This window comes from Artemia sp. Qi Xiang Cuo, chromosome 4, assembly GCF_049724085.1.
Source record: "Artemia sp. Qi Xiang Cuo chromosome 4, ASM4972408v1, whole genome shotgun sequence".
NCBI lineage: Eukaryota > Metazoa > Arthropoda > Branchiopoda > Anostraca > Artemiidae > Artemia > Artemia sp. Qi Xiang Cuo.
This window is the reverse complement of record NC_142797.1, coordinates 8656479-8680300: the sequence shown is the minus strand read 5'-3', so window position 1 is coordinate 8680300 and position 23822 is coordinate 8656479. Positions and strand designations below refer to the sequence as shown.

At 37.0% G+C, this 23822-nt stretch overlaps 1 protein-coding gene across 1 annotated transcript; it reads right to left on the bottom strand.

Moving 5' to 3' along the window:
* Positions 1-23128: 23128 nt before the first annotated feature.
* LOC148952755 (uncharacterized) lies at positions 23129-23449 on the bottom strand. The gene has a single exon (XM_089087770.1). The coding sequence runs from the start codon at positions 23447-23449 to the stop codon at positions 23129-23131; it is 321 nt and encodes a 106-aa protein (XP_088943896.1).
* Between the last annotated feature and the right edge of the window lie 373 nt (positions 23450-23822).

The following is a 23822-nucleotide window of genomic DNA, read 5'->3' as shown; positions in this document are numbered from 1 at the left end:
AATGTACTCTCCATTTTCCAAATCTTCCAATAAATTATTAGTTTTAATTTTTTACAATAATGAATCTGTATCCCCATAAAATAAATGAACTTGTCCCTCCCTCGGCCACGGACGCTTCCATGCATTGTAATAAAACTCCAGTATGAGTTTGTTTTATATTTCTAGAATGGCACTGCCAGCGGCAATGTTTTTATTTAAAACTACATTTCTTTTTTTCTGTGTAAGAGGATAGTATTCGAGTCTATTATCATGAATGATATGACGTTTGGATCCTAAATGACTCGGGCACATTGTTTTGGATCGGTCAAAACATAAAAATGACTCTTGTTTCACACAATCTGAAACATTTTACCCAGGATTGAATTTAAAATGAGTTTAAAAATTTCTTTTTCGACCTTTGTTTTCGCTTGAAAGCGTTTGCTGACAAAGGTGTCAACAAATATCTTCTTGTAAGGTTTTTGACATTGAAAACGTTGGCAAGCATCCACCGTACATTTTACAATAATCCCATACATTTTTACACCCTCCCTTTGCCCAAATCCTCTTGGCAAATCCAAAATCGGCAGTGGTACATTGACGATCGCGACGTGAATCATAAAATTCTGCAATGGGTGGTAATTTTTTTTCACATAGCCTTGAGGTGGAGACGTAGTAATAATACGAGTACATTCCCTTAGATGTTAATAAATTGTACATTTCTTTATCCGAGATTTGCTGTATAAGGAGCGGGAAACTATGAAAACCATCACCCTTTTTTATACTTGAATGAGTTGACTTAGGGATTTCGGTAAGAGACTAAAAGAATCAAGGAAACGGATTTTATTCCAACAAGTATTACCATTATCCATTGTTTCCCATTTAAATTCTAAGACTAGCAACTTTTCATATGATTTCAGTATAATGTTATACTAAAAAGAACAATCTACTCATGCGCCATCTACAATTTTCCCTTTCTGCAATCGTACCAACGCTGGTAATATGAATTTCAAGTCATAGTAGGAATTGTGCATATAAACCGGTAAAAAGCATTGTTGCCTAATATTTAAAATTACATGATTTATGTGCGACCCACCGAAAGTTACTTCTCTTTGATGAAATATCTTGGTATAAATGATCATGATCGCGGGTTTTCGCATCCCCCTCATTAATTTTTTTCTTACAAACCCAACAAATGTGTTGATATTTAAAAGCCAACTCGTCCTCTGGTGATAGATTCATCGGATAGTATGCATGGCGCAGACGTGAAATTGCCTCACTTGCTGTTTTAATGGGAGCAACAATAGCCGTGCCAACACAATCTTTTCTACCCAACGTCCCACAAAAATCTACCAATTGTATGGTATTACTTGAATCTCTCCGCGCATGTGCAAAAGAGATCGCAATGGCTTCATGTTTTTTCACATGATTCGAATTTGACGGATCCGACACATCCGAGAGAGCAGCTTCAATGTCCAATGATACATTTTTGCTCTGCAACAGTGTGTTCTGAAAGCTTTTGAACCGCAAGGTAGCATTTTCGCCTAAAACCGTTTCCACAGACTGGTACCCATGACCTTTGCAGTGTTTCAAATGATTATTTAATTTCAATTCGCTACGGAATCTTGATACACATTGGGCAGTAATGACGTGAACTTTGGTTTTTACCCTCACTTAAAACCCTGCTAATATTAGGAATAGGAAATAAATGTCCAATTGATTCAGGATCTTTGGCAGGTTCGTACAGAACCCATACCCAATTTTTCACTGAGTCAATGGACGGTGCCCTTAAGGATTAAATTACCCCTTTTTATCACTTAGTTCCCCATCTTCAAATTCTTCATCAAACAGTAAAACTGTTACCTTAACTTTTAAATGTTCATCAGCCCTTTCAAAAATATTAATCCCCTTAAGTGTTATTGGATACTGTCCCCTTAAACAATTAAAATCTACTTTTGGAAAATCAGAACCCTCCTCACCACCATCTACTGCCCAATCGTCCATGTTTGTCTCAGTGGCATCAAATCTCTCGGGCTTATGAACCGCTACAAGGACGTAATACTTGAAAAACTCCATGCTCATGTCAAAACAAAAGTATTTACACCTCTAGTACCTTTTAAATTACTTTTATATTTTTTAAAGTTAGGTTTCCCCCTCCCGCCTCTTAATGCAAATTCCCTTTTAATTTTAGTGATATTAAGTTCTAATTTTTCTAAAAATAATACTGATAGCCCACTCCAATTCTCATTATATCTCTCAATCCTATTGAAAATTTTCCCCACCCAATCCGAAAACACACCCCCAAAATAATGCAGATCTGGGTGTAGCGTCTGCATTCTTGTTTGAATATGATGATCACGAAAAACAACCAAACTTGCAATAAAAAAATAATTTTAAACGCGATGGATGCTTATAAAGAGTCCCGCCCTCCCGCCTCCCGTAAATGTTTTTCGAGAAGTGGCCGAATCATACTGACGTAGAGGTTTGCGGTTTCTATGGGGTCCTTTTGAATAGTACCACATGACCGGGAATTGAACGTGTCACAAAACTCGGCCCTATATACATGAATATTGTGCAGAGCGGTATCTGCTAGATAAAACTCTGGTATTAGCTGGTAAAGGGAAAAAAACGTACACTAAAGGAGAAAAATGCTATAGAATAAGTTATCTGTAGCCTAGGCTTGCATGTGATCCTATTAATGGGGGGGACACACATAATTTTTTTACCATATGGAACAATATTCTTACTTCTCTGCATCTATTTTTAATAACTCTTTTACATAGAGATTTAACTAAACCATTATTTCTCTTCATAAAGAAGTATTTTCCTTCATCAAAACCATTTGAAAATAGAACACCCCCCTCATAAGGTATAATTGACTGCAAAAGCAACCCTTCTGCTTTGTTAATAATAGATGTCTTTTTTAGAGTGCAAGAGACACAATTCTAATTTTACCGACCCCTCTAAATTAAATATATTGCATTCTAGCCTTGTATATCAAAGTTAAAAACCTTAGTTCTGACTCTCCCCCTGCGAATATAAAAGAAACTTTTTCAAAATAAAGGTATAGAATTAGACAATAGACAATAGTCGTTTTCCCGCGAGACATTTCAAGATTTACCTAAAAATATGCACTGTAAGGAGCTGTTAGCCTCCCCCCGATTTTTCCAGAGTTCCCATGTCCTAAAATATATCTATTAGGCATTAGTTTTGCCGAGAAAGTTCAGAAATAGAATTTTCTAAAACCGACATTCTCCCGTAAGGTTTATTAATTGACAAGAACCATTCCTTGTTTACGAGACACCCTTTGAGAGGGTTCTGCCTAAATTCACACCTAATTCACGCCTAAATTGTGTTAATTTTGTTAATTCACGCCTACATTTTGTTAATTTAGACCAAGCGTGCACGATAGATTTGATGAATTCTAAGGTTTAAACAGGCGTCTCTACACATGAGTGGAAGATTGCAGAAAAACGAAAGTTATTAGAGAAAAAAAATTTCTTTTTCGAATGAATTGAATGGTAATGAATGGTGGGGGAGGGGTTATACAGTGGAAAAAAGATTATATTTTGAAACAAAGCAAAGTATAAAGATTTTTTTTTTGGGGGGGGGGGTAACTATAGAGAAAGGGGACTTACATGATTGTAGGTATTATCCATTGTTTCAGATACTTGTGTACTTGGCAACTTGTTAAAAGAAACTGATGAGGAAATGGCTTTAACATACCTATATATAGCACATTTTGGTGGAGATAATTTCTCTTTGGCTTTTAATAGAAAAGCTTTGCAGGGGGTTTCAGCCACCTGGGAATTTTGTCTAGACATGATTTTGCATAAAAACAACACAGGGGATTTCTGACACCTGGGACATGATTTTGCCTAGCAACAGGGAAAGGGGGGTGTGCCACCTGACCTTGCCACCTGACCTTGCCATGGGTGGAAATGTCGCCTAGATACAGGTGACCGTATTGTATAGCTTGTTACGTGACGTCAGAGGGCATGTCCTAGAAATCCTATGGGAAAAGGGATATGTATGTTGTATAAAAACGAAGGAGGAGTGTCACTTAACTTTTGAACTCTTGCCAAGGGCGGGAATTTTACCTAAAATTGCGACACCTGGTCGTGCCAAATCATGCCTTGGCGGGAATTGTAGCTAAAATTGCGACACCTGGTCGCCAAAAGAGGAAATCACCGTTAAACATTCTTCTTGAACCTATGGAAGAAAAGAGTAGTCCGTATGGGTCTGCTTGAAGTGCCTGTGACGGTACTGCTGGCGGTTGGAGCTATGTCATTCCCAGAGGCAAAGTTATTGGTTTCCCAATAGAAAATCCTATATGTTTACAACGGGAAACATCCTTGCCCCAAGGGGAGTAGGGGCTATGTTATACTTAGAGACATAGTTATTGGACCTTTTAAATATGCTGAATAAAATATCTTTTTTCCAAATTTGAATCTTATATCTTTGGGGAGAGGCGAACAAAACAAGATATAGCTGCGGACTTGGTTGCCCTCCAATCACTTACGACTTATACAAAAGGGCACTAGAACTTTCAATTTCCAACTGAATGAGGCCCTTACAAAGTTTATATGATTACTTCCCCCATACGAAGTGGCTCAATGAAGACTTAGTAAATAAACGAAAATACGTTTAGCTTACTCAACTCTTTAGTTAGGCTGCTTATTGTTCCTACAGGACCGTGAAGTATCACCTTATAGGTGCGACTAAAATGTCAGTCCCTACATCCCCAGCTACCTTCCTCATCTAAGATGTAGCGAAGATGCAGATTAAAGACCAAAACAAGGTCATGTTAGGAGCCTTTCAGGGCTGCCAAAATCATTTTGGAAAAAAGTATCAAATCATAAGAGAGAACCTTCTGAACCATCTAACGAGTCGTTTTTTTTTCAAAGCTGCTGACTTGAACCAACTTCTAGCAAGTGGTATTTTTTACCACGTAGTTATTTATTTTATTTTATTGTAATATTCTATGATTGGATTGTCGTAAACACTTGAAGCCAGACTCAATGCAATGTACTGTATTTGGATTAATTATGTTTTGATAATGATTTGAGGGAGGAGGTATAAAAACGACCCAATCATTATGGTAAGGGGTATTAAACACCTAAACTGGTGAGGATTTGGAAAATCTATTAAAAGACAAAAATCAAGAAAATCATTTTTCTGAATTTGATGCAGTAATAATTGTATTAGTACTGTGTTTGCGAACGAGAGGATACAAACATTCCGTCACACAAATAACAATGCGCTGCCCTTCTTGTAGTCTTATATTTGAAAAATAACTTGCATATTCTATGACCGAATAAAAGTAAAAATACTTCAAGATCAGCTTATTTTCTGAGCATCGCAAATGAAAATTTGGCGAATGAAAATACCATCCTCATCTGGACAAAATGATGCAAAATGTATTATTTATTATCTTATAAATTGAATATGCCTTGAATATAGGAGCTTTTATTTTCAAAAGGATTAGAAATTTTTTTATTTTTTTTTTCGATTTTTTGATTTTTTTTTCGATTTCGATTTCGATTTTTTTTTTTTTTTTTTTTTTTAACACAGCTGAAGCCATCGTGGCCTCGACAGTAAGATTCTTTAAATACAATGATTACATGTCTGATGTTTAAACACATGTTTGATACATCGACACATCGTATATAAATACGAAAAGAGAAATAAAATCATACCATTTAAAATTATTGAAAACAAACCTCTTGGTAGAAATCTCAATCCCCGTTACAAAAAAAAATGTCCTCGCTAGGGAGATTTTCTTGCGAGGGAGGTGACCTCTGTGCTTTTAGGCATCTGAATGTAATATTTTACGCTTTATAGAAAACCAAAATTATTCTCGGGAACTACGAGGGACTACATGTCTACCTCTCACCCCCCCCCATCCTTGATACTAATTTGACCGAACCTTCGTGCAACTGAGCCCCCGCGAAATTCAACCCCATTTAACTGAGTCCCCGTGCAACTGAATGTTCGTGTAGCTGAACACTCGTTTAACTGAGCCCTAGTACAACTCAACCTGTTTACTCAGTTTTCAGTAATCTTTAAAAGTGAGGCAATATCATGGGGCAAAACACAAGTTAAAATCTTTTCATTTTCTAGTTTTTTGAAATAAATACCCGTCAAAACCGTTCATAAAAAAAAGCTCTGTTTTGTTCAAAAAAAAAAATCGAACGTCACAAACCATTAAAGCCAGATTTATTTCTCCTTTTTTATGGTGTCAATGAGGGTTTTCTTGGCCCTGGCCCTGTCTACATACAGTAATAGTTTTAATCACTTTTCTGTTTTTGTTATTTTTACTTTGTGATATTTTCTCTACCCGTTGTTCGTTAGCGTTTGGTTTGAAAATGTTAATTACCTGTTTTACCTGTTTTGGAGAGCCAAGACAAGAGCTATTTTGTTTTTTATGAGTATTTTAGTTTGAATTTTTTTTAGATGAATCAGACCTTTCCTGAACGTTGAGTAATAAGAATATGTGTTGAAAATATCTGAACATTCTGAATTTAGATAACGGAAAGGGCTCAAGATTTCAGACTCATTTTAGGACTTTGATTTGATTTCTGTGTTTTTATTTCTTGTTGGTGCGACAAAAGTCGCCACACATGCTTTAAAACTTTTAAGCGGGTGAGCGAAAATTAAGATTTTCGTAACACTAATCGATGTAATTTTTGGAAAATTTGAAAACATAAAAGTCGATTTTCTTCCTGAATTGGTTGTCTTCGTCAAAATCCTCAAAATTCAGTCAACTCACACTGAAAGTTGATTATTAATCAGAAAACATCAACTTTTGGTCCATTTTGGGCTGTCAAGAACCGAGATTAATTTAAAACTTTTTAGTTAATGTCTCTTTAGGCTGTGTGTGTCTCTTTGGACAGTGTGTCTTTTTGAGGTGTTTGAGTCTTTTTGGTCTGTATGTGTCTCTTTGGGCTATTTGTGTCTCTTTAGGCTGTTTGAGTCTTTTTGGACTATGTATGTCTCTTTCGGCTGTTTGTGTCTCTTTGGACTGTGGGTCGCTCTTTGGGCTGTGGGCTGATTGGCAGAAGGATGTATTAGCGAAGTCATATTGGAGGCAAGTTGCTAGCGAAAAATCTAAGCTAATAAGGGTTTTTGACCGTAAACTCTAGTTTTTTGTCAGTTTGTAGTTTACGCACTAATAGGATTGAATCATATAGAAACAGCTAATTTACTTTTAAAAAAAATGTGCCTCAAAGACGTTTCGTTCTTTACTCGGGCTGTAAATTCCATAAAAACGAGGCAATAAGGTGTTACAATCCTTTTGTTTGCTCAAAATTTGACAAAACAACGACGGTTTGGCTACTTTATTTTGAATGTTATTTCTAAAGCCAATTAAGATGAAGAAATGTCTTCAAAGTCAAGGCTATAAGAAAAAAAAGTTCTGGATATATTTGTCAGTTTGTAGTTTACGCACTAATATCGATATCACTAACGATTCTATTTGAACTTTCTCCAAGTTGATCAAATTTGTCTCTAAACGGTTCATGATAAAAAAAATAGTTTGGGACAAGAAAAAAAAACCTAAAATAATGTCGTGAAATCATTTTCAACCTTCAGAGCAGGGGGGTGTTGGGATTGAATCATAGAGAAACAACGAATTTACTTTTTTTTTTTAAATGTGACTCAAAGACGTTTCGTTCTTTTCACTGGCTGGAAATTCCATAAAAACGAGCCAATCAGATGTTACAAACCTTATGTTTGCTCAAAATTCGACAAAGCAACGACGGTTAGGCTACTTTATTTTGCATGTTATCTCTAAAGCCAATTAACAGGAATAAATGTCCTAAAAGTAAAGGCTATGAGAGAAAAAAGTTCTGGATATTTTTGTCAGCTAGTAATTTACGCACTAATATCGATATCAGTAACGATTCTATTTGAACTTTCTCCAAGTTGATCAAATTTTTCTCTAGACGGTTCATGATAAAAAAATAGTTTGGGACAAGAAAAAAACACCTAAAATAATGTCGTGAAATCATTTTCAACACTCAGAGCAGGGGGGGGGGTTTTGGGATTGAATCAAAAAGAAACAACGAATTTAATTTTTTTTAAAATGTTACTCAAAGACGTTTCGTTATTTTCAATGACTTGAAATTGCATACAAACGAGCCAATCAGATGTTACAATCCATTAGTTTGCTCAAAATTCAACAAAGCAACGACGGTTAGGCTACTTTATTTTGCATGTTATTTCTAAAGCTAATTAAGATGTAGAAATGTCTTCAAAGTCAAGGCTATAAGAAAAAAAAGTTCTGGATATTTTTATCAGTTTGTAGTTTACGCACTAATATCGATATCAGTAACGATACTATTTTAACTTTCTCCAAGTTGATCAAATTTGTCTCTAAACGGTTCATGATAAAAAATAGTTTGGGACAAGAAAAAAAACCTAAAATAATGTCGTGAAATCATTTTCAACACTCAGAGTAGGGGTGTGTTGAGATTGAATCATAGAGAAACAACGAATTTACTTTTTTTTTTAAATGTGACTCAAAGACGTTTCGTTCTTTTCACTGGCTTGAAATTGCATACAAACGAGCCAATCAGATGTTACAATCCTTTTGTTTGCTCAAAACTCAACAAGGCAGCGACGGTTAGGCTACTTTATTGTGCATATTATCTTTAAAGCCAATTAAGATGAAGAAATGTCGTGAAAGTCAGGGCTATAAGAAAAAAAAGTTCTGGATATTTTTGTCAGTTTGTAGTTTATGCACTAATATCGATATCAGTAACGATTCTATTTGAACCTTCTCCAAGTTGATCAAATTTGTCTTTAAACGGTTCATGATAAAAAAATAGTTTGGGACAAGAAAAAAAAACCTAAAATAATGTCGTGAAATCATTTTTAACTCGCAGAACAGGGGGGTGTTGGGATTGAATCATAGAGAAACAATGAATGTACTTTTAAAAAAATGTGACTCAAAGACGTTTCGTTCTTTTCACTGGCTTGAAATTGCATACAAACGTGCCAATCAGGTGTTACAATCCTTTTGTTTGCTCAAAATTCGACAAAGCAACGACGGTTAGGCTACTTTATTTTGCATGTTATTTCTAAAGCCAATTAAGATGAAGAAATGTCTTCAAAGTCAAGGCTATAAGAAAAAAAAGTTTTGGATATTTTTGTCAGTTTGTAGTTTACGCACTAATATCGATATCAGTAACGATTCTATTTGAACTTTCTCCAAGTTCATCATATTGGTCTCTAAATGGTTCATGATAAAAAAATAGTTTGGGACAAGAAAAAAAAACCTAAAATAATGTCGTGAAATCATTTTCAACACGCAGAGCAGGGGGGTTGTTGGGATTGAATCATAGAGAGACAACGAATTTACTTTTTTTTAAAAATGTGCCTCAAAGACGTTTCGTTCTTTTCACTGGCTTGAAATTGCATACAAACGAGCCAATCAGATGTTACAAACCTTATGTTTGCTCAAAATTCGACAAAGCAACGACGGTTAGGCTACTTTATTTTGCATGTTATTTCTAAAGCCAATTAAGATGGAAATGTCTTCAAATTCAAGGCTATAAGAAAAAAAGTTCTGGATATTTTTGTCAGTTTGTAGTTTACGCACTAATATCAATATCAGTAACGATTCTATTTTTTTTGGTGTAGTTGTTTTTTATTTTTGTTTGTTCGACTCGATAGAAATTCGGAAACCAGTTGATAGTTGAATTCACCTCTTGGAGACACAATACAGAAATTTAATTCAGGAAATTATATAAAAAATTTACAAATTCTTTATTAACATTCATTATCGATTGAAGTCGCTTCCTAGACAGACAATACAGCAACTTCACAAAATCTAAGTATAAGAGTGATTAAATTCTATATCAACATACATTTCTCGGATACATCGGAAAAAAGTTGACAAAATCTAAGTATCAGAAAGAATAAATTCATTTTCAAAGTTTTTTATCGGATACATAAGATAACAGTCATAAAATCCAAGTTCTATTCATTTTGGCTTCATGTGTTGCTATGTTGAATTTAGATTATACCGGTTTTTCATTCTATAGTAGAGACTAGCATATATTTTTAGAGTAGAAAAAAAATTCTGGTTAGTCTGAAGTTGATTGTGTGAGTGTTAGGACTCTAAAAAATGGATATATTTGAGAAAGAGCGAATCATGGGTGATCTACTGTTTATGGAAAAACTTTTGATTCTAGATAACGATTTTCTTGAGCTGTCTATTCAAAGGAAGATATTTTCTCAGGGAATGCTTGTCGATATTGACCATAAACTCTAATTTTTTGTAAGAAAATCATAGGAAATACATTTCTCTAGGTCAAATGCGAATCTTTGGCTAGAAAAAAGCTACGTGAAAACAACTTCAACCATGGCCCGCCCCCTGCGATCAGAAATTAAATTATAAAGTTTCTTCACCTCTTGAATACACAATGCAGAAATTTCATTCAAGGAATTACGAAAAAATTGTAAGTAACAATGTCTGTGTGTGTGTATGTGTATGTGTATGTGTGTGTGTGTGTGTGTGTGTGTGTGTGTGTGTGTGTGTGTGTGTTTGTGTGTGTGTGTGTGTGTGTGTGTGTGTGTGTGTGTGTGTGTGTGTGTGTGTGTGTGTGTGTGTGTGTGTGTGTGTGTGTGTGTGTGTGTGTGTGTGTGTGTGTGTGTGTGTGTGTGTGTGTGTCGCGCCGTGTGTGTGTGTGTGTGTGTGTGTGTGTGTGTGTGTGTGTGTGTGTGTGTGTGTGTGTGTGTGTGTGTGTGTGTGTGTGTGTGTGTGTGTGTGTGTGTGTGTGTGTGTGTGTGTGTGTGTGTGTGTGTGTGTGTGTGTGTGTGTGTGTGTGTGTGTGTGTGTGTGTGTGTGTGTGTGTGTGTGTGTGTGTGTGTGTGTGTGTGTGTGTGTGTGTGTGTGTGTGTGTGTGTGTGTGTGTGTGTGTGTGTGTGTGTGTGTGTGTGTGTGTGTGTGTGTGTGTGTGTGTGTGTGTGTGTGTGGCGGCGGCGGCGGCGGCGGCGGCGGCGGCGGCGGCGGCGGTGGCGTGGCGGCGCGGGCGCGCGCGGGCGCGCGCGCGCGCGCGCGCGCGCGCGCGCGCGCGCGCGCGCGCGCGCGCGCGCGCGCGCGCGCGCGCGCGCGCGCGCGCGCGCGCGCGCGCGCGCGCGCGCGCGCGCGCGCGCGCGCGCGGCGTCGCGCGCGCGCGCGCGCGCGCGCGCAGCAGCAGCAGCAGCAGCAGCACGCAGCACGCGGCACACACACACACACACACACACACACACACACACACACACACACACACACACACACACACACACACACACACACACACACACACACACACACATCACACACACACACACACACACACACACACACACACACACACACACACCCACACACAGACATACACACACACAAACACACACACTCACTCTCTCACACACACACACACTCACACATACACACACACATACACAGACACAAACACACACACACACACACACACATACACATACACACACACAGACATTGTTACTTACAATTTTTTCGTAATTCCTTGAATGAAATTTCTGCATTGTGTATTCAAGAGGTGAAGAAACTTTATAATTTAATTTCTGATCTCAAAGGGCGGGCCATGGTTGAAGTTGTTTTGCACGTAGCCTTTTTTCTAGCCAAAGACTCACATTTCACCAAGAGAAATGTATTTTCTATAATTATCTTACAAAAAACTAGAGTTTATGGTCAATATCGACAAGCATTTCCTGAGAAAATGTCTTCCTTTGAATAGACAGCTCAAGAAAATCGTTATCTAGAGTCAAAAGTTTTTCCATAAACAGTAGATCACCCATGATTCGCTCTTTCTCAAATCTATCCATTTTTTAGAGTCCTAGCACTCTCACAATCAACTTCAGACTAGCCAGAATTTTTTTTTCTACTCTAAAAATATATGCTAGTCTCTACTATAATGAAAAACCGGTCTAATCTAAATTCAACATAGCAACACATGAAGCCAAAATGAATAGAACTTGGATTTTATGACTGTTATCTGATGTATCCGATAAAAAACTTTGAAAATGAATTTATTCTTTCTGATACTTAGATTTTGTCAACTTCTTCCGATGTATCCGAGAAATGTATGTTGATATAGAATTTAATCACTGTTATACTTAGATTTTGTGAAATTGCTGTATTGTCTGTCTAGGAAGCGACTTCAATCGATAATGAATGTTAATAAAGAATTTGTTCATTTTTTTTTTACATAATTTCCTTAATTAAATTTCTGTATTGTGTCTCCAAGAGGTGAATTAAACTACAAACTGATTTCATAATTTCTATCAAGTCGAACAAACAAAAATAAAAAACAACTACACCAAAAAAAAATAGAATCGTTACTGATATTGATATTAGTGCGTAAACCACAAACTGACAAAAATATCCAGAACTTTAGCCTAACCATCATTGGTATGTCGAATTTTTAGCAAACAAAAGGATTGTAACCCCTGATTGGCACGTTTGTATGCAATTTCAACCCAGTGAAAAGAACGAAACGTCTTTGAGTCACATTTTAAAAAAAAGTAAATTCATTGTTTCTCTATGATTAAATCCCAACACCCCCTGCTCTGCGTGTTGAAAATGACTTCACGACATTATTTTAGGTTTTTTTTTCTTGTCCCAAACTATTTTTTTTTATCATGAACCGTTTAGAGACAAATTTGATCAACTTGGGGAAAGTTCAAATAGAATCGTTACTGATATCAATATGAGTGCGTAAATTACTAGCTGACAAAAATATCCAGAACTTTTTTTTCTTATAGCCTTTACCTTTAAGACATTTCTTCATCTTAATTGGCTTTAGAAATAACATGCAAAATAAAGTAGCCTAACCGTCGTTGCTTTGTCGAATTTTGAGCAAACAAAAGGATTGTAACACCTGATTGGCACGTTTGCATGCAATTTCAAGCCAGTGAAAAGAACGAAACGTCTTTGAGTCACATTTTTTTTAAAAAAGTAAATTCGTTGTTTCTCTATGATTCAATCCCAACACCCCCCTGTTCTGCGTGTTGAAAATGATTTCACGACATTATTTTAGGGTTTTTTTTTCTTGTCCCAAACTATTTTTTTATCATGAACCGTTTAGAGAAAAATTTGATCAACTTGGAGAAAGTTCAAACAGAATCGTTACTGATATCGATATTAGTGCATAAACTACAAACTGACAAAAATATCCAGAACTTTTTTTTCTTATAGCCTTGACTTTGAAGGCATTTCCTCATCTTAATTGGCTTTAGAAAAAACATGCAAAATAAAGTAGCCTAACCGTCGTTGCTTTGTCGAATTTTGAGCAAACAAAAGGATTGTAACACCTGATTGGCTCGTTTGTATGCAATTTCAAGCCAGTGAAAAGAACGAAACGTCTTTGAGTCACATTTAAAAAAAAAGTAAATTCGTTGTTTCTCTATGATTCAATCTCAACACCCCCCTGCTCTGAGGGTTGAAAATGATTTCACGACATTATTTTAGGTTTTTTTTCTTGTCCCAAACTAATTTTTTATCATAAACTGTTTAGAGACACATTTGATCAACTTGGAGAAAGTTCAAATAGAATCGTTACTGATATCGACATTAGTGCGTAAACTACAAACTGACAAAAATATCCAGAACTTTTTTTCTTATAGCCTTGACTTTGAAGACATTTCTTCATCTTAATTGGCTTTAGAAATAATATGCAAAATTAAGTAGCCTAACCGTCGTTGCTTTGTTGAGTTTTGAGCAAACTTATGGATTGTAACATCTGATTGGCTCGTTTGTATGCAATTTCAAGCCAGTGAAAAGAACGAAACGTCTTTGAGTCACATTTTTAAAAAAAGTAAATTCGTTGTTTCTCTATGATTCAATCCCAACACCTCCCTGCTCTGAGTGTTGAAAATGATTTCACGACATTATTTTAGGTTTTTTTTCTTGTCCCAAACTATTTTTTTTATTATGAACCACATCCAGAAAAATTTAATCAACTTAGAAAAAATTCAAATATAACAGTTACTGATATCGATATTTGTACGTAGATTACTAAATGACAAAAATGTCCAGAACTTTTTTTTTCTTATAGCCTTGACTTTGAAGACATTTCTTCCTCTTAATTGGCTTTAGACATAACATGCAAAATAAAGTAGCCTAACCGTCGTTGATTTGTCGAATTTTGAGCAAACATAAGGATTGTAACTTCTGATTGCCTCGTTAGTATGCAATTTCAAGCCAGTGAAAAGAACGAAACGTCTTTGAGTCACATTTTTTTAAAAAGTAAATTCGTTGTTTCTATATGATTCAATCTCAACACCCCCCCTGCTCTGAGTGTTGAAAATGATTTCTCGACATTATTTTAGGTTTTTTTCTTGTCCCACACTATTTTTTATCATGAACCGTTTAGAGATAAATTTGATCAACTTGGAGAAAGTTCAAATAGAATCGTTACTGATATCGATATTAGTGCGTAAACTACAAACTGACAAAAGTTATCCAGAACTTTTTTTTTCTTATAGCCTTCACTTTGAAGACATTTCTTCATCTGAATTGGCTTTAGAAATAACATGCAAAATAAAGTAGCCAAACCGTCGTTGTTTTGTCGAATTTTGAGCAAACATAAGGTTTGTAACATCTGATTGGCTCGTTTGTATGCAATTTCAAGCCAGTGAAAAGAAAGAAACGTCTTTGAGTCACATTTTTAAAAAAAGTAAATTCGTTGTTTCTCTATGATTCAATCCTATTAGTGCGTAAACTACAAACTGACAAAAAACTAGAGTTTACGGTAAAAAACCCTTCTAGCTTAGATTTTTCGCTAGCAGCTCGCCCTCCACTATGACTTCGCTAGTACATCCTTCTGCCAATCAACCCACAGCCCAAAGAGACACCCACAGTCCAAAGAGACACAAACAGCCGAAAGAGACATACATAGTCCAAAAAGACTCAAACAGCCAAAAGAGAGACACATAGCCCAAAGAGAGACATACAGACTAAAAAGACTCAAACACCCCAAAAAGACACACAGTCCAAAGAGACACACACAGCTAAAAGAGACACACACACCACAAAAAGACACCCACAGCCCAAAGAGACACATACAGCTTAAAGAGACTCGCAGGGCCCAAAGAGACTCACACATCCAATAGAGACACACATAGCCCAAAACGACACAAAAATCCAACAGAGAGACACACACACCAAAAAGATTCAAACTACCCATAGAGACACACAGCCTAAAGAGACCCACACAGCCCAAAGAGACACACACAGGCTAAAGAGACACACACAGCCCAAAGAGACACACATAGCCCAAAGAGACACACACGGCCCTAAGAGACACAAACAGCCAAATGAAACACAAATAGACTAAATTTACACTATCAGTCCAAAGAGACACACATAGCCCAAAGAAACACAAAACAGTCCAAAGAGACACAAACATTCGAAAGAGACATACACAGTCGAAATAGACACACACAGGTTAAAGAGACCCAAATAACCCAAAGACGCACAGACACGCCAAAAAGAGTCCAAAAAGACACCTAGTCCAAAGAGACACACACAGCCTAAAGAGACACACACATCACAAAGAGTCACAAACAGCCGAAAGAGACATACACAGTCCAAAAAGACTCAAACAGTCCAAAGAGACACACATAGCCCAAAGAGACAGGTACATACCGAAAATAATCAAACACCCAATAAACACACAAAGTCCAAAGAGACACACACAGCCTAAAGAGACACACACATCGCAAAGAGACAACCAGAGCACAAAGATACAAACACAGCCCAAAGAAACACATACAGTTCAAAGAAACACACATATCAAACAGAGACACACAAAGCCTAAAACGACACAAACATCCAAAAGAGACACACACAGACAAAAAAGATTCAAACTGCAAAAAGAGACACACAGACTAAAGAGACACAAACAGCCCAAAGAGACATAAACAGGCAAAATAAACACAAGCATACTAAAAAGATACAAACACCCAAAAGAGACGTAAATAGTCAACAGAAACGTAAACATCCCAGTGTGACACAAACGGCAAAAAGAGAAACAAAACGACTAAAAGGACACGCACATCCAAAAAATATAAACAAAGACAAAACTGAAACGAAAAGACAGAAGAGACGCACATATTCAAAAGAAACTCAAACAGTCCAAAGAAACAAAAACAGTCAAAAGAGACAAAAAGCGACAAAAAAGACACAAAAAACCCAGCTACACACACATACCAAAATGATTCAAACAGCCCAAAGAGACACACACAGTCCCTAAGAGACACAAGCACCCCAAAGAGACACACAGCCCGAAGAGAAACACAACCCAAAGAGACAAACACATACCAAAAAGACTTAAACAGCCTAAAGAGACACACAGAGCCCACAAAGACACAAACACCCCAAAGAGACACACATAGCCCAAAGAGACAAACACAGACCAAAAAACTCAAACAACCCAAAGAGACTAAAATTTTTTATTTCAACTCATCCACACGGGGTTTTCGCTAGCAGCTCCGCTCATCGTACATCACTATAAGTACTCTAAGAGATCCTTCTGCCATCACCCCACCACTTATGTATTATACGGAACACTTCGAAGAAGTAAAGCTATTCGTTATTACAATTCTTTTCTTGTCATCTACACCCCTCTTAGTATCAACTTCTTCGTAAAGTATAACGTTAAACTATTTTAAATTGACAACACTGTCCAAACATCACTTGTGTATTACACAGTACACAATCACCCCATCTCCCCCAAAACACTTTTCAGCCATTTCTTGTTAAAAAATTTTCTTTGAAATCAATCCTTAATAGGATCAAATTCGCAAATCCTACACTCCAATTCGCAAATCCGATTACCCCTTTTTAAATGTCAATCAAACTATTCTGACTGTAGCACCCAATCTTTTAATAGCAAACTGCATACTCTCAAAACAAGTGAGGCGATATTATACCTTACCTAGCAGCTCGGCCCATCGTACAGCACTATAGGTACTCTAAGAGATCCTTCTGGCATCACCTCACCACTTATGTATTATACGGAACACTTCGAAGAAGTAAAGCTATTCTTTATTACAATTCTTTTCTTGTCATCTACACCCCTCTTAGTATCAACTTCTTCGTATAGTATAACGTTAAACTATTTTAAATTGACAACACTGTCCAAAAATCACTTGTGTATTATACAGTACACAATCACCCCATCTCCCCCAAAACACTTTTCAGCCATTTCTTGTTAAAAATTTTTATTTCAAGTCAATCCTTAATAGGATCAAATTCGCAAATCCTACACTCCAATTCGCAAATCCCATTACCCCTTTTTAAATGTCAATCAAACAATTCTGATTGTAGCATCCAATTTTTTAATAGCAAACTGCATACTCTCAAAACATGTTTGACCACATTATATCGTGCCAACTTTAAAAAAAAAATGTGCACGTGAAGCTGGAGTGTAATTCCATGTGCAGTTGACAACAATAGCAATAACCAGTCTGGTCATCTGCCTTGGAAAGGTGCTAAGGAACGTAAAGGCCCCAAATAGCACAGGAAGGAACATAAACTCCTGGAATAGCATAGGAAGGGACAAAATCCACCCAAATCCATAAGTACATGCTCTGGAAATGTTTTTCCTATACGTCTGTGCAAATAGCATGGTAATTCCTAGAGCTTCACGCAAATCCATAGGTACAAGCTCTGGAAAAGTTTTTCCTATAGCTTCACGCAAATAGCATGGTAATTCCTATAGCTGTATGCAAAATGGAAGGTACTACTCTACTAACGCTTGCTCATAATCTATAAAACTGAGGACCAAGAATGTTTGATAACTCAGGCACTTCTTACTTGTTAACCTAAGAACGTAAACTTGGTCGACACATCCTCTACCCTTTCTAAAACCGAACTGTTCTTCTCTTTTCACTTTGTCTACATCATCTCTCAGTCTAAGAAGTCTCATATTACTAAGTAATTTGCTACCTACAGAGACCAGGCTAATGCATCGATAATTACCACACTCACTCTTAACACCTTTCTTGTACAGTAGTTTAATTAAGGTTTTCCAAAAATTGTTAGGTACTGCCCCTTTTTCAAAAATCATATTCATAATCCAGTGGCGGATCCAGGGGGCGAGGGGGCGCACCCCCCACCCCCCTAGCGTAGTCTAAAGTAGTGTAATTTACTTAATTAACTCAAGTTTGCGTTATTTAAACTTGCTCATAACGCATATTTATCGGATAAACCTATTTTGCGCCCCCCTAAAAAAATTGGGATAAACCTATTTTGCCCCCCCCCCTAAAAAATCCTGGATCCACCCCTGTCATAATCTTCAGTAGTTTATTTCTAACTTCAGAGCCACCACTAGCCTCAGAACACACCCAAGAAAAGAATTTAGGCTAATCATAATGGAATATACCAAAATATGATAAAAATATAATACTTTAGTAACAAAATTATGGAAACTAAAACAAAGAATTACGGAAAGAAGACCGCCCAGAACGCTTTATATTAAATACCTAAGCTAACCTAACCTAACCAACTCTTCATATTATAACTCCCTCTATATCATTAAAATATACCTGCATCGTAGTTTATTAAACAGTTCGTGGTAACGAACTGTAAGTAAGGAGCGACCCGGCTCAATGGTAACCGAAACTCTAAAAAACGTAATTTTGACACCAATAGATACATCAAAAGAATCAGATTTTAATTCTGATTTCAAATATATAAGTTTCATCAAGTTTAATTTCACCTATCAAAAGTTACGTGCCTGAGAAAGTTTGGCTGATTTTCGAAAAGAGGGGGAAAGACCCCCTAAAATTTATAGAACCTTAATGAAAATTACACCATCATATTCAGCGTATCAGAGAACCCTACTGTAGAGGTTTCAAGCTCCTATCTACAAAAATGTGGAATTTTCCATTTTTGCCAGAAGAAAGATCACGGATGCGTGTTTATTTGTTTTTTTGTTTGTGTTTTTTGTTGTTTTTTTCTTTTCCCCAGGGGTGATCGTATCGACCCAGTGGTCCTAGAATATCGTAAGAGGGCTCATTGGAACCAAAATTAAAAGTTCTAGTGCCCTTTTTAAGTGACCAAAAAAAATGGAGGACAACTAGGCCCCCTCCCGCGCTAATTTTTTTCCCAATGTCGCCCGATAAAAATTTTGAGATAGCCATTTTGTTCAGCATGGTCGAAAATATTATAACTATATCTTTTAGGATGACTTAATCCCTCGAAGCCCCCAGGGGAGGGCTGAAAGTTATGAACTTTACCCAATGTTAACATATAGTATTGGCTATTGGGAAGTATACAGACGTTTTCAGGGGGAATTTTTTCTGGTAGTGGGGGGTGGGGGTGGGTCGGGGGTTATATGGGAGGATCTTTTCATGAAGGAAGTTTTCATGGGGGAAGGGACATGGATTTCCCATCATTTAAAAAAAAATCAGAAATTAAATATAAAAAAAACAAATTTTTCAACTGAAAGTAAGGGGAGATGAAAGTAAGGGTGGTATTGACTAAGGGGAGAACCCTCTCATATACGTAATAACATATACGTAAAAAAAAAACAAGCGATACGGCTTAATAGTAATCGAAACTTTTAAAACGGAATTTTGATGTCAATATATGTATCAAAAGAATGGGCTTATAATACTGATTCTAAATATATAAATTTTATTAAGTTTAGTATTACTCATCAAAGGCTAAGAGCCTGAGAAAATTTACCTGATTTTTTAAAGAGGGAGGAAACATCCCCTACAAGTGAAAGAATTTTAATGAAAATCCCACCGTCAGATTCATTGTATCAGAAAACCCTATTACATAGGTTTCAAGCTTATATCTGCAAAAATCTGCAACTATATCTGCAACGTATTTTTTGCCAGAATAAAAATATACGAATATAGAATTTCGTTACGTAAGTTAATTTGTAAATTACGTCAGAACCAAATTTAGAGACAGCCATTTAGCAAAAGAAAAGTAAAATTTTTATTAAATTTTTTTTTACTTATTCAATGACAATGAGCAAAAATCAAATCTGAACTAACTAAAAAACGACCAGAAATTAAATAAAAAAAAAACAAATTTTTTTAACTTGAATAAGGAGCGACATTAAAACTTAAAACGAACAGAAATTATTCCGTATATGAAAGGGCTGTCCTCCTCAACGCCTCGCTCTTTACACTAAAGTTTGACTCTGTCTCACAACTTTATTTTTTAAAACGATAAAAAACTTTAGCGTAAAGAGCGAGGCGCTGAGAAGGGGACAGTCCCTTTCATATACGGAATAATTTCTATTGGTTTTAAGTTTTGATGTCGCTCCATACTTTCAGTTTAAAAAACTTGTTTTTTTTTATTTAATGTCAGGTAAGAATATGCTAATTACAACCAAATGCATAAGAAAAACCAGTTTTGCTTAGATCAAACAAAGCAAACTTCTTGAGTGTGTTTGGGATAATACACAAGTGCTCAATGAAATTCTTGCTTTATAATATGTAGCATGTTTCAATTAATTATATTTCCTTCCATTTTTATTCACATTTTTAAATCATTTGTAAGTAATAGTCGGAATGCAACAGCCCATAAATTCTTTTCCGATCAAGTGGCGCAATGCTATTGACGGTTCAAGAAATATGCTTACCAAGAACTACAAAGCATCAAGAAATTCAAAACAACAGAAAAATATATAATTTAGGGCTATATCTGGGATCATCAGGGAGGGATGGGGTACATTACCAGAAACGACTTTGATATTTGGAAAGGGCATAAAATAGGAAATCTAATGTACTACTTTTATTGGTACTTATTAAGACTCCAGAACACACGCGAGAAGTGAAGTTTCGTTAATGCTAATGACATACTACAAAAGAGGATGCAAATATAATTGTTTATGAACAAATTTGGGCTATTTATTTGCACACTAGTGGGCGTTGGGGTAAAGCATAGCATATATTAAAAACGTAACCTAACCTTTTAACCTAACCTAGGTGCCTTTTAGTCCCCCCAAATCTAAAAAAAAACTAAAGTTTAAATACAGTTCCTAGAGTGAGAAACTCTTTGTTATTACCTCACAAGGCAGCGTAAACCTGTTTTTCATTAAGCGTCTCGGTCTTTCTCATTGCAGTCTTTGTCGCATGTGTTCTAGATTCTTAATAAGTACCCTTTTATTGAACTAAGATATTTCCTGAAAATATATAGTGGTTGAACGCTTCTGAAGAAAAAATGCTAATAAGATTCCTTAGTTTAGATTTCTTAGTTTATACCCTTTCCAAATATAATAGTCGTTTCTTTTGGGTAGCAACCTCCCCCCTCCCATCTCTGATGGTCTACGATTTTGACCTAATGATTTTTTCTCCCTTAATTGAATCTCATGATGCATCATAGGTTTTTCAACGGGTTTCTGAAATCGTACGGCTATATCAGCCACCATTAGGGGAAGTTCTGCATTGTCAAAAAACCATAATATTTGGAAATGACATAAGATAAGGAATATAATGGTGCTACATATATTTGTTAATATATTTCCTTCAGAAACAGTCGACCACTGAATATTGACTATGTTTCCTTTTGTGAAGCTGTCAATCTACACTGGTGCTTTCGCTTTTGTTACAAAGCCAGATAAGAATATTGCTAATAAACAGAGGCGTAACTTCGTCAAAATCCTGGGGGGGGGGGGCAAAATTGGAGCCAATTTTGCCAAATCAAGTGAAAATGACAGTGATAACCGAAAATGAGACGTATTGTACCGTAAAGGTAAAGATAGGCATATAGTAAATTAAACTGACCATTTTCTGTGTATGCTTGAATAATGCAGGCTTTCTTAGTTTTGACGAGATTTTTGAAGAAACTAAATTTCAGCTTGGGGGGGGCAATCTGGTGTCTAGTGGGAAACAAAAAACCGAGGTCTGGGAGGGGCAGTCCCCCCTCCCTATCCCGTAGTAAATTACGGCCCTGATAATAAAAAAAAATAGATTGGATATAGCCAACTAGTTCTATTTAATTTGATTAATTATTATACATATTAACGTACAAAACATGTCAGGATGACCGAATGGTCTAAGGCACCAAACTCAAGGGAAATCTTACACGGGAGTGATCTGGTCCTCTTAAGAGGGCGTGGGTTCAAATCCCACTTCTGACAGAGTTTTTGTGTGATTTAAAATACATAATAATAGCATTATTTTACAAATTTGAGGATAATAGAAATAGCAAAAATGGTTTTAAATATAGACTCTATTTTTGTACTGGACCAACATTTATATATAGTATCTATCGTCTATATTTTCCAAATCATTTCTAAATGGAAAGTGGCATTTCATAAGTCCATATGATCAATTAATCATTCGTTACCTCCTAAGCTTAAGAAGTATATTTAAAAGAAACGCCCTTTTTCAAATATAGCATTTTAGAAAGGAAGTTTACCACAGTTGCTGAGCATGCGTTGCATAACTTTGAAAAGGCAGCAAAAGCAACAAATTCTATAGAAAACAACGATTTATGGGAAAATTCGTCTCTCTTGATGTTTCAGGCTATGTAATTTAAGGTTTTATAATTTTGCCACATAGCCCTAGCCTTAATCATTTTGCCACATAGCCCTAGCTCCTGTTGATCGCTTTTCTTCGCAAATAGCATGAGCTTCCTCTGTATCTACATTCCCTTGTTTTATTCAAATGTTTTTTAGGAGCCATCATTCCATGTTTACGCGTGGTTCTCTGAAAAACAAATAGTTTATTTTTTTTTATTTTCTCCTCAGCTTCCACAGCTTGACTTGACTTACTTGACTTAGTGCTCCTGCTGGTGGTCCAGCGTAGAGAGACACGTGACTTTTCGCCTCCACTCGGAACGGTCTTGCGCAAGCGTGACTGCTTCTTGTATATCAGTGCCGATTATTGAGAGATACTGGGTGAGGCTGTTCCTCCATCTGAACCGGGGCCTTCCGCGGGGGCACTTCCAGCCATGCGCAGGGGGATCAAAGTTGAAGAGAGTGCTGGCGGGTGTTTCTGCTGGCATGCGGACCAAATGGCCGAACCACCGTAGGGTTCGTGCAGCGACCTGACGAGAGCTGGGTGTCTGATCTGTTAGCGCCAGCAATCGGGTGTTCGAGACGAAGTCGTCCCATCTGATCCCTTCAATACGTCTCAGGAACTTTGTTTAGACCACATCTATGGCATCACGAGCAGAAGCAGCAGCCGGCAAGGTCTCAGCACCGTAGAGAAAGACTTGGGTTACGGTGGTGTTGTAGATCCGCATTTTTGTTTTTCGGCTGATGTTGGTCTTTGACCACACTGAACGGCATAGTCGTGCCATAATTGATGCGGCTTTTCCGATGCGCGACTGAAATTCAGATTCGACTGAGCCGTTTTCCGTGATGACAGATCCAAGGTAGGTGAAAGACTTGACAAACTCGACGGTGTACCCTGATACGTTGGATTCTAGTGAGTTGGCGGTGTTACCTGCAGAGTCAACGATCATTATTTTTGTTTTCTGCCAGATAATATGTAGTCCCACTTTCAGGGCTTCTTCCGACAGTGTGTTGAGGGCTTCTTCGAGTTCAGCTGCAGAAGTGCATATCAGAGAAATATCATGAGCGAAGTCGCAATTGTCTAAAACTCTGTTACCATACCTTAGTCTCAAGGGGAGCCCGTTCGTGGTTCGATCCATGACATAATCAATCACCGCGTTGAACAGTTCAGGAGCAGCAGCACAACCTTGCCGTACACCGGTATTTATGTCGAACAGTGAGCTTCGACGACCATTAACCTGGACGGAGCTTTTTGTACCAGTGTAGAGCGCCTTGAACAGGCGACAGTATTTGTCCGGGAGACCTGTTCGTTCTAGTATCAGC

Excerpts from the sequence above, each read along its gene's own strand:
- LOC148952755 (XM_089087770.1), bottom strand. The coding sequence starts at position 23,449 with ATGATCGTTGACTCTGCAGGTAACACCGCCAACTCACTAGAATCCAAC.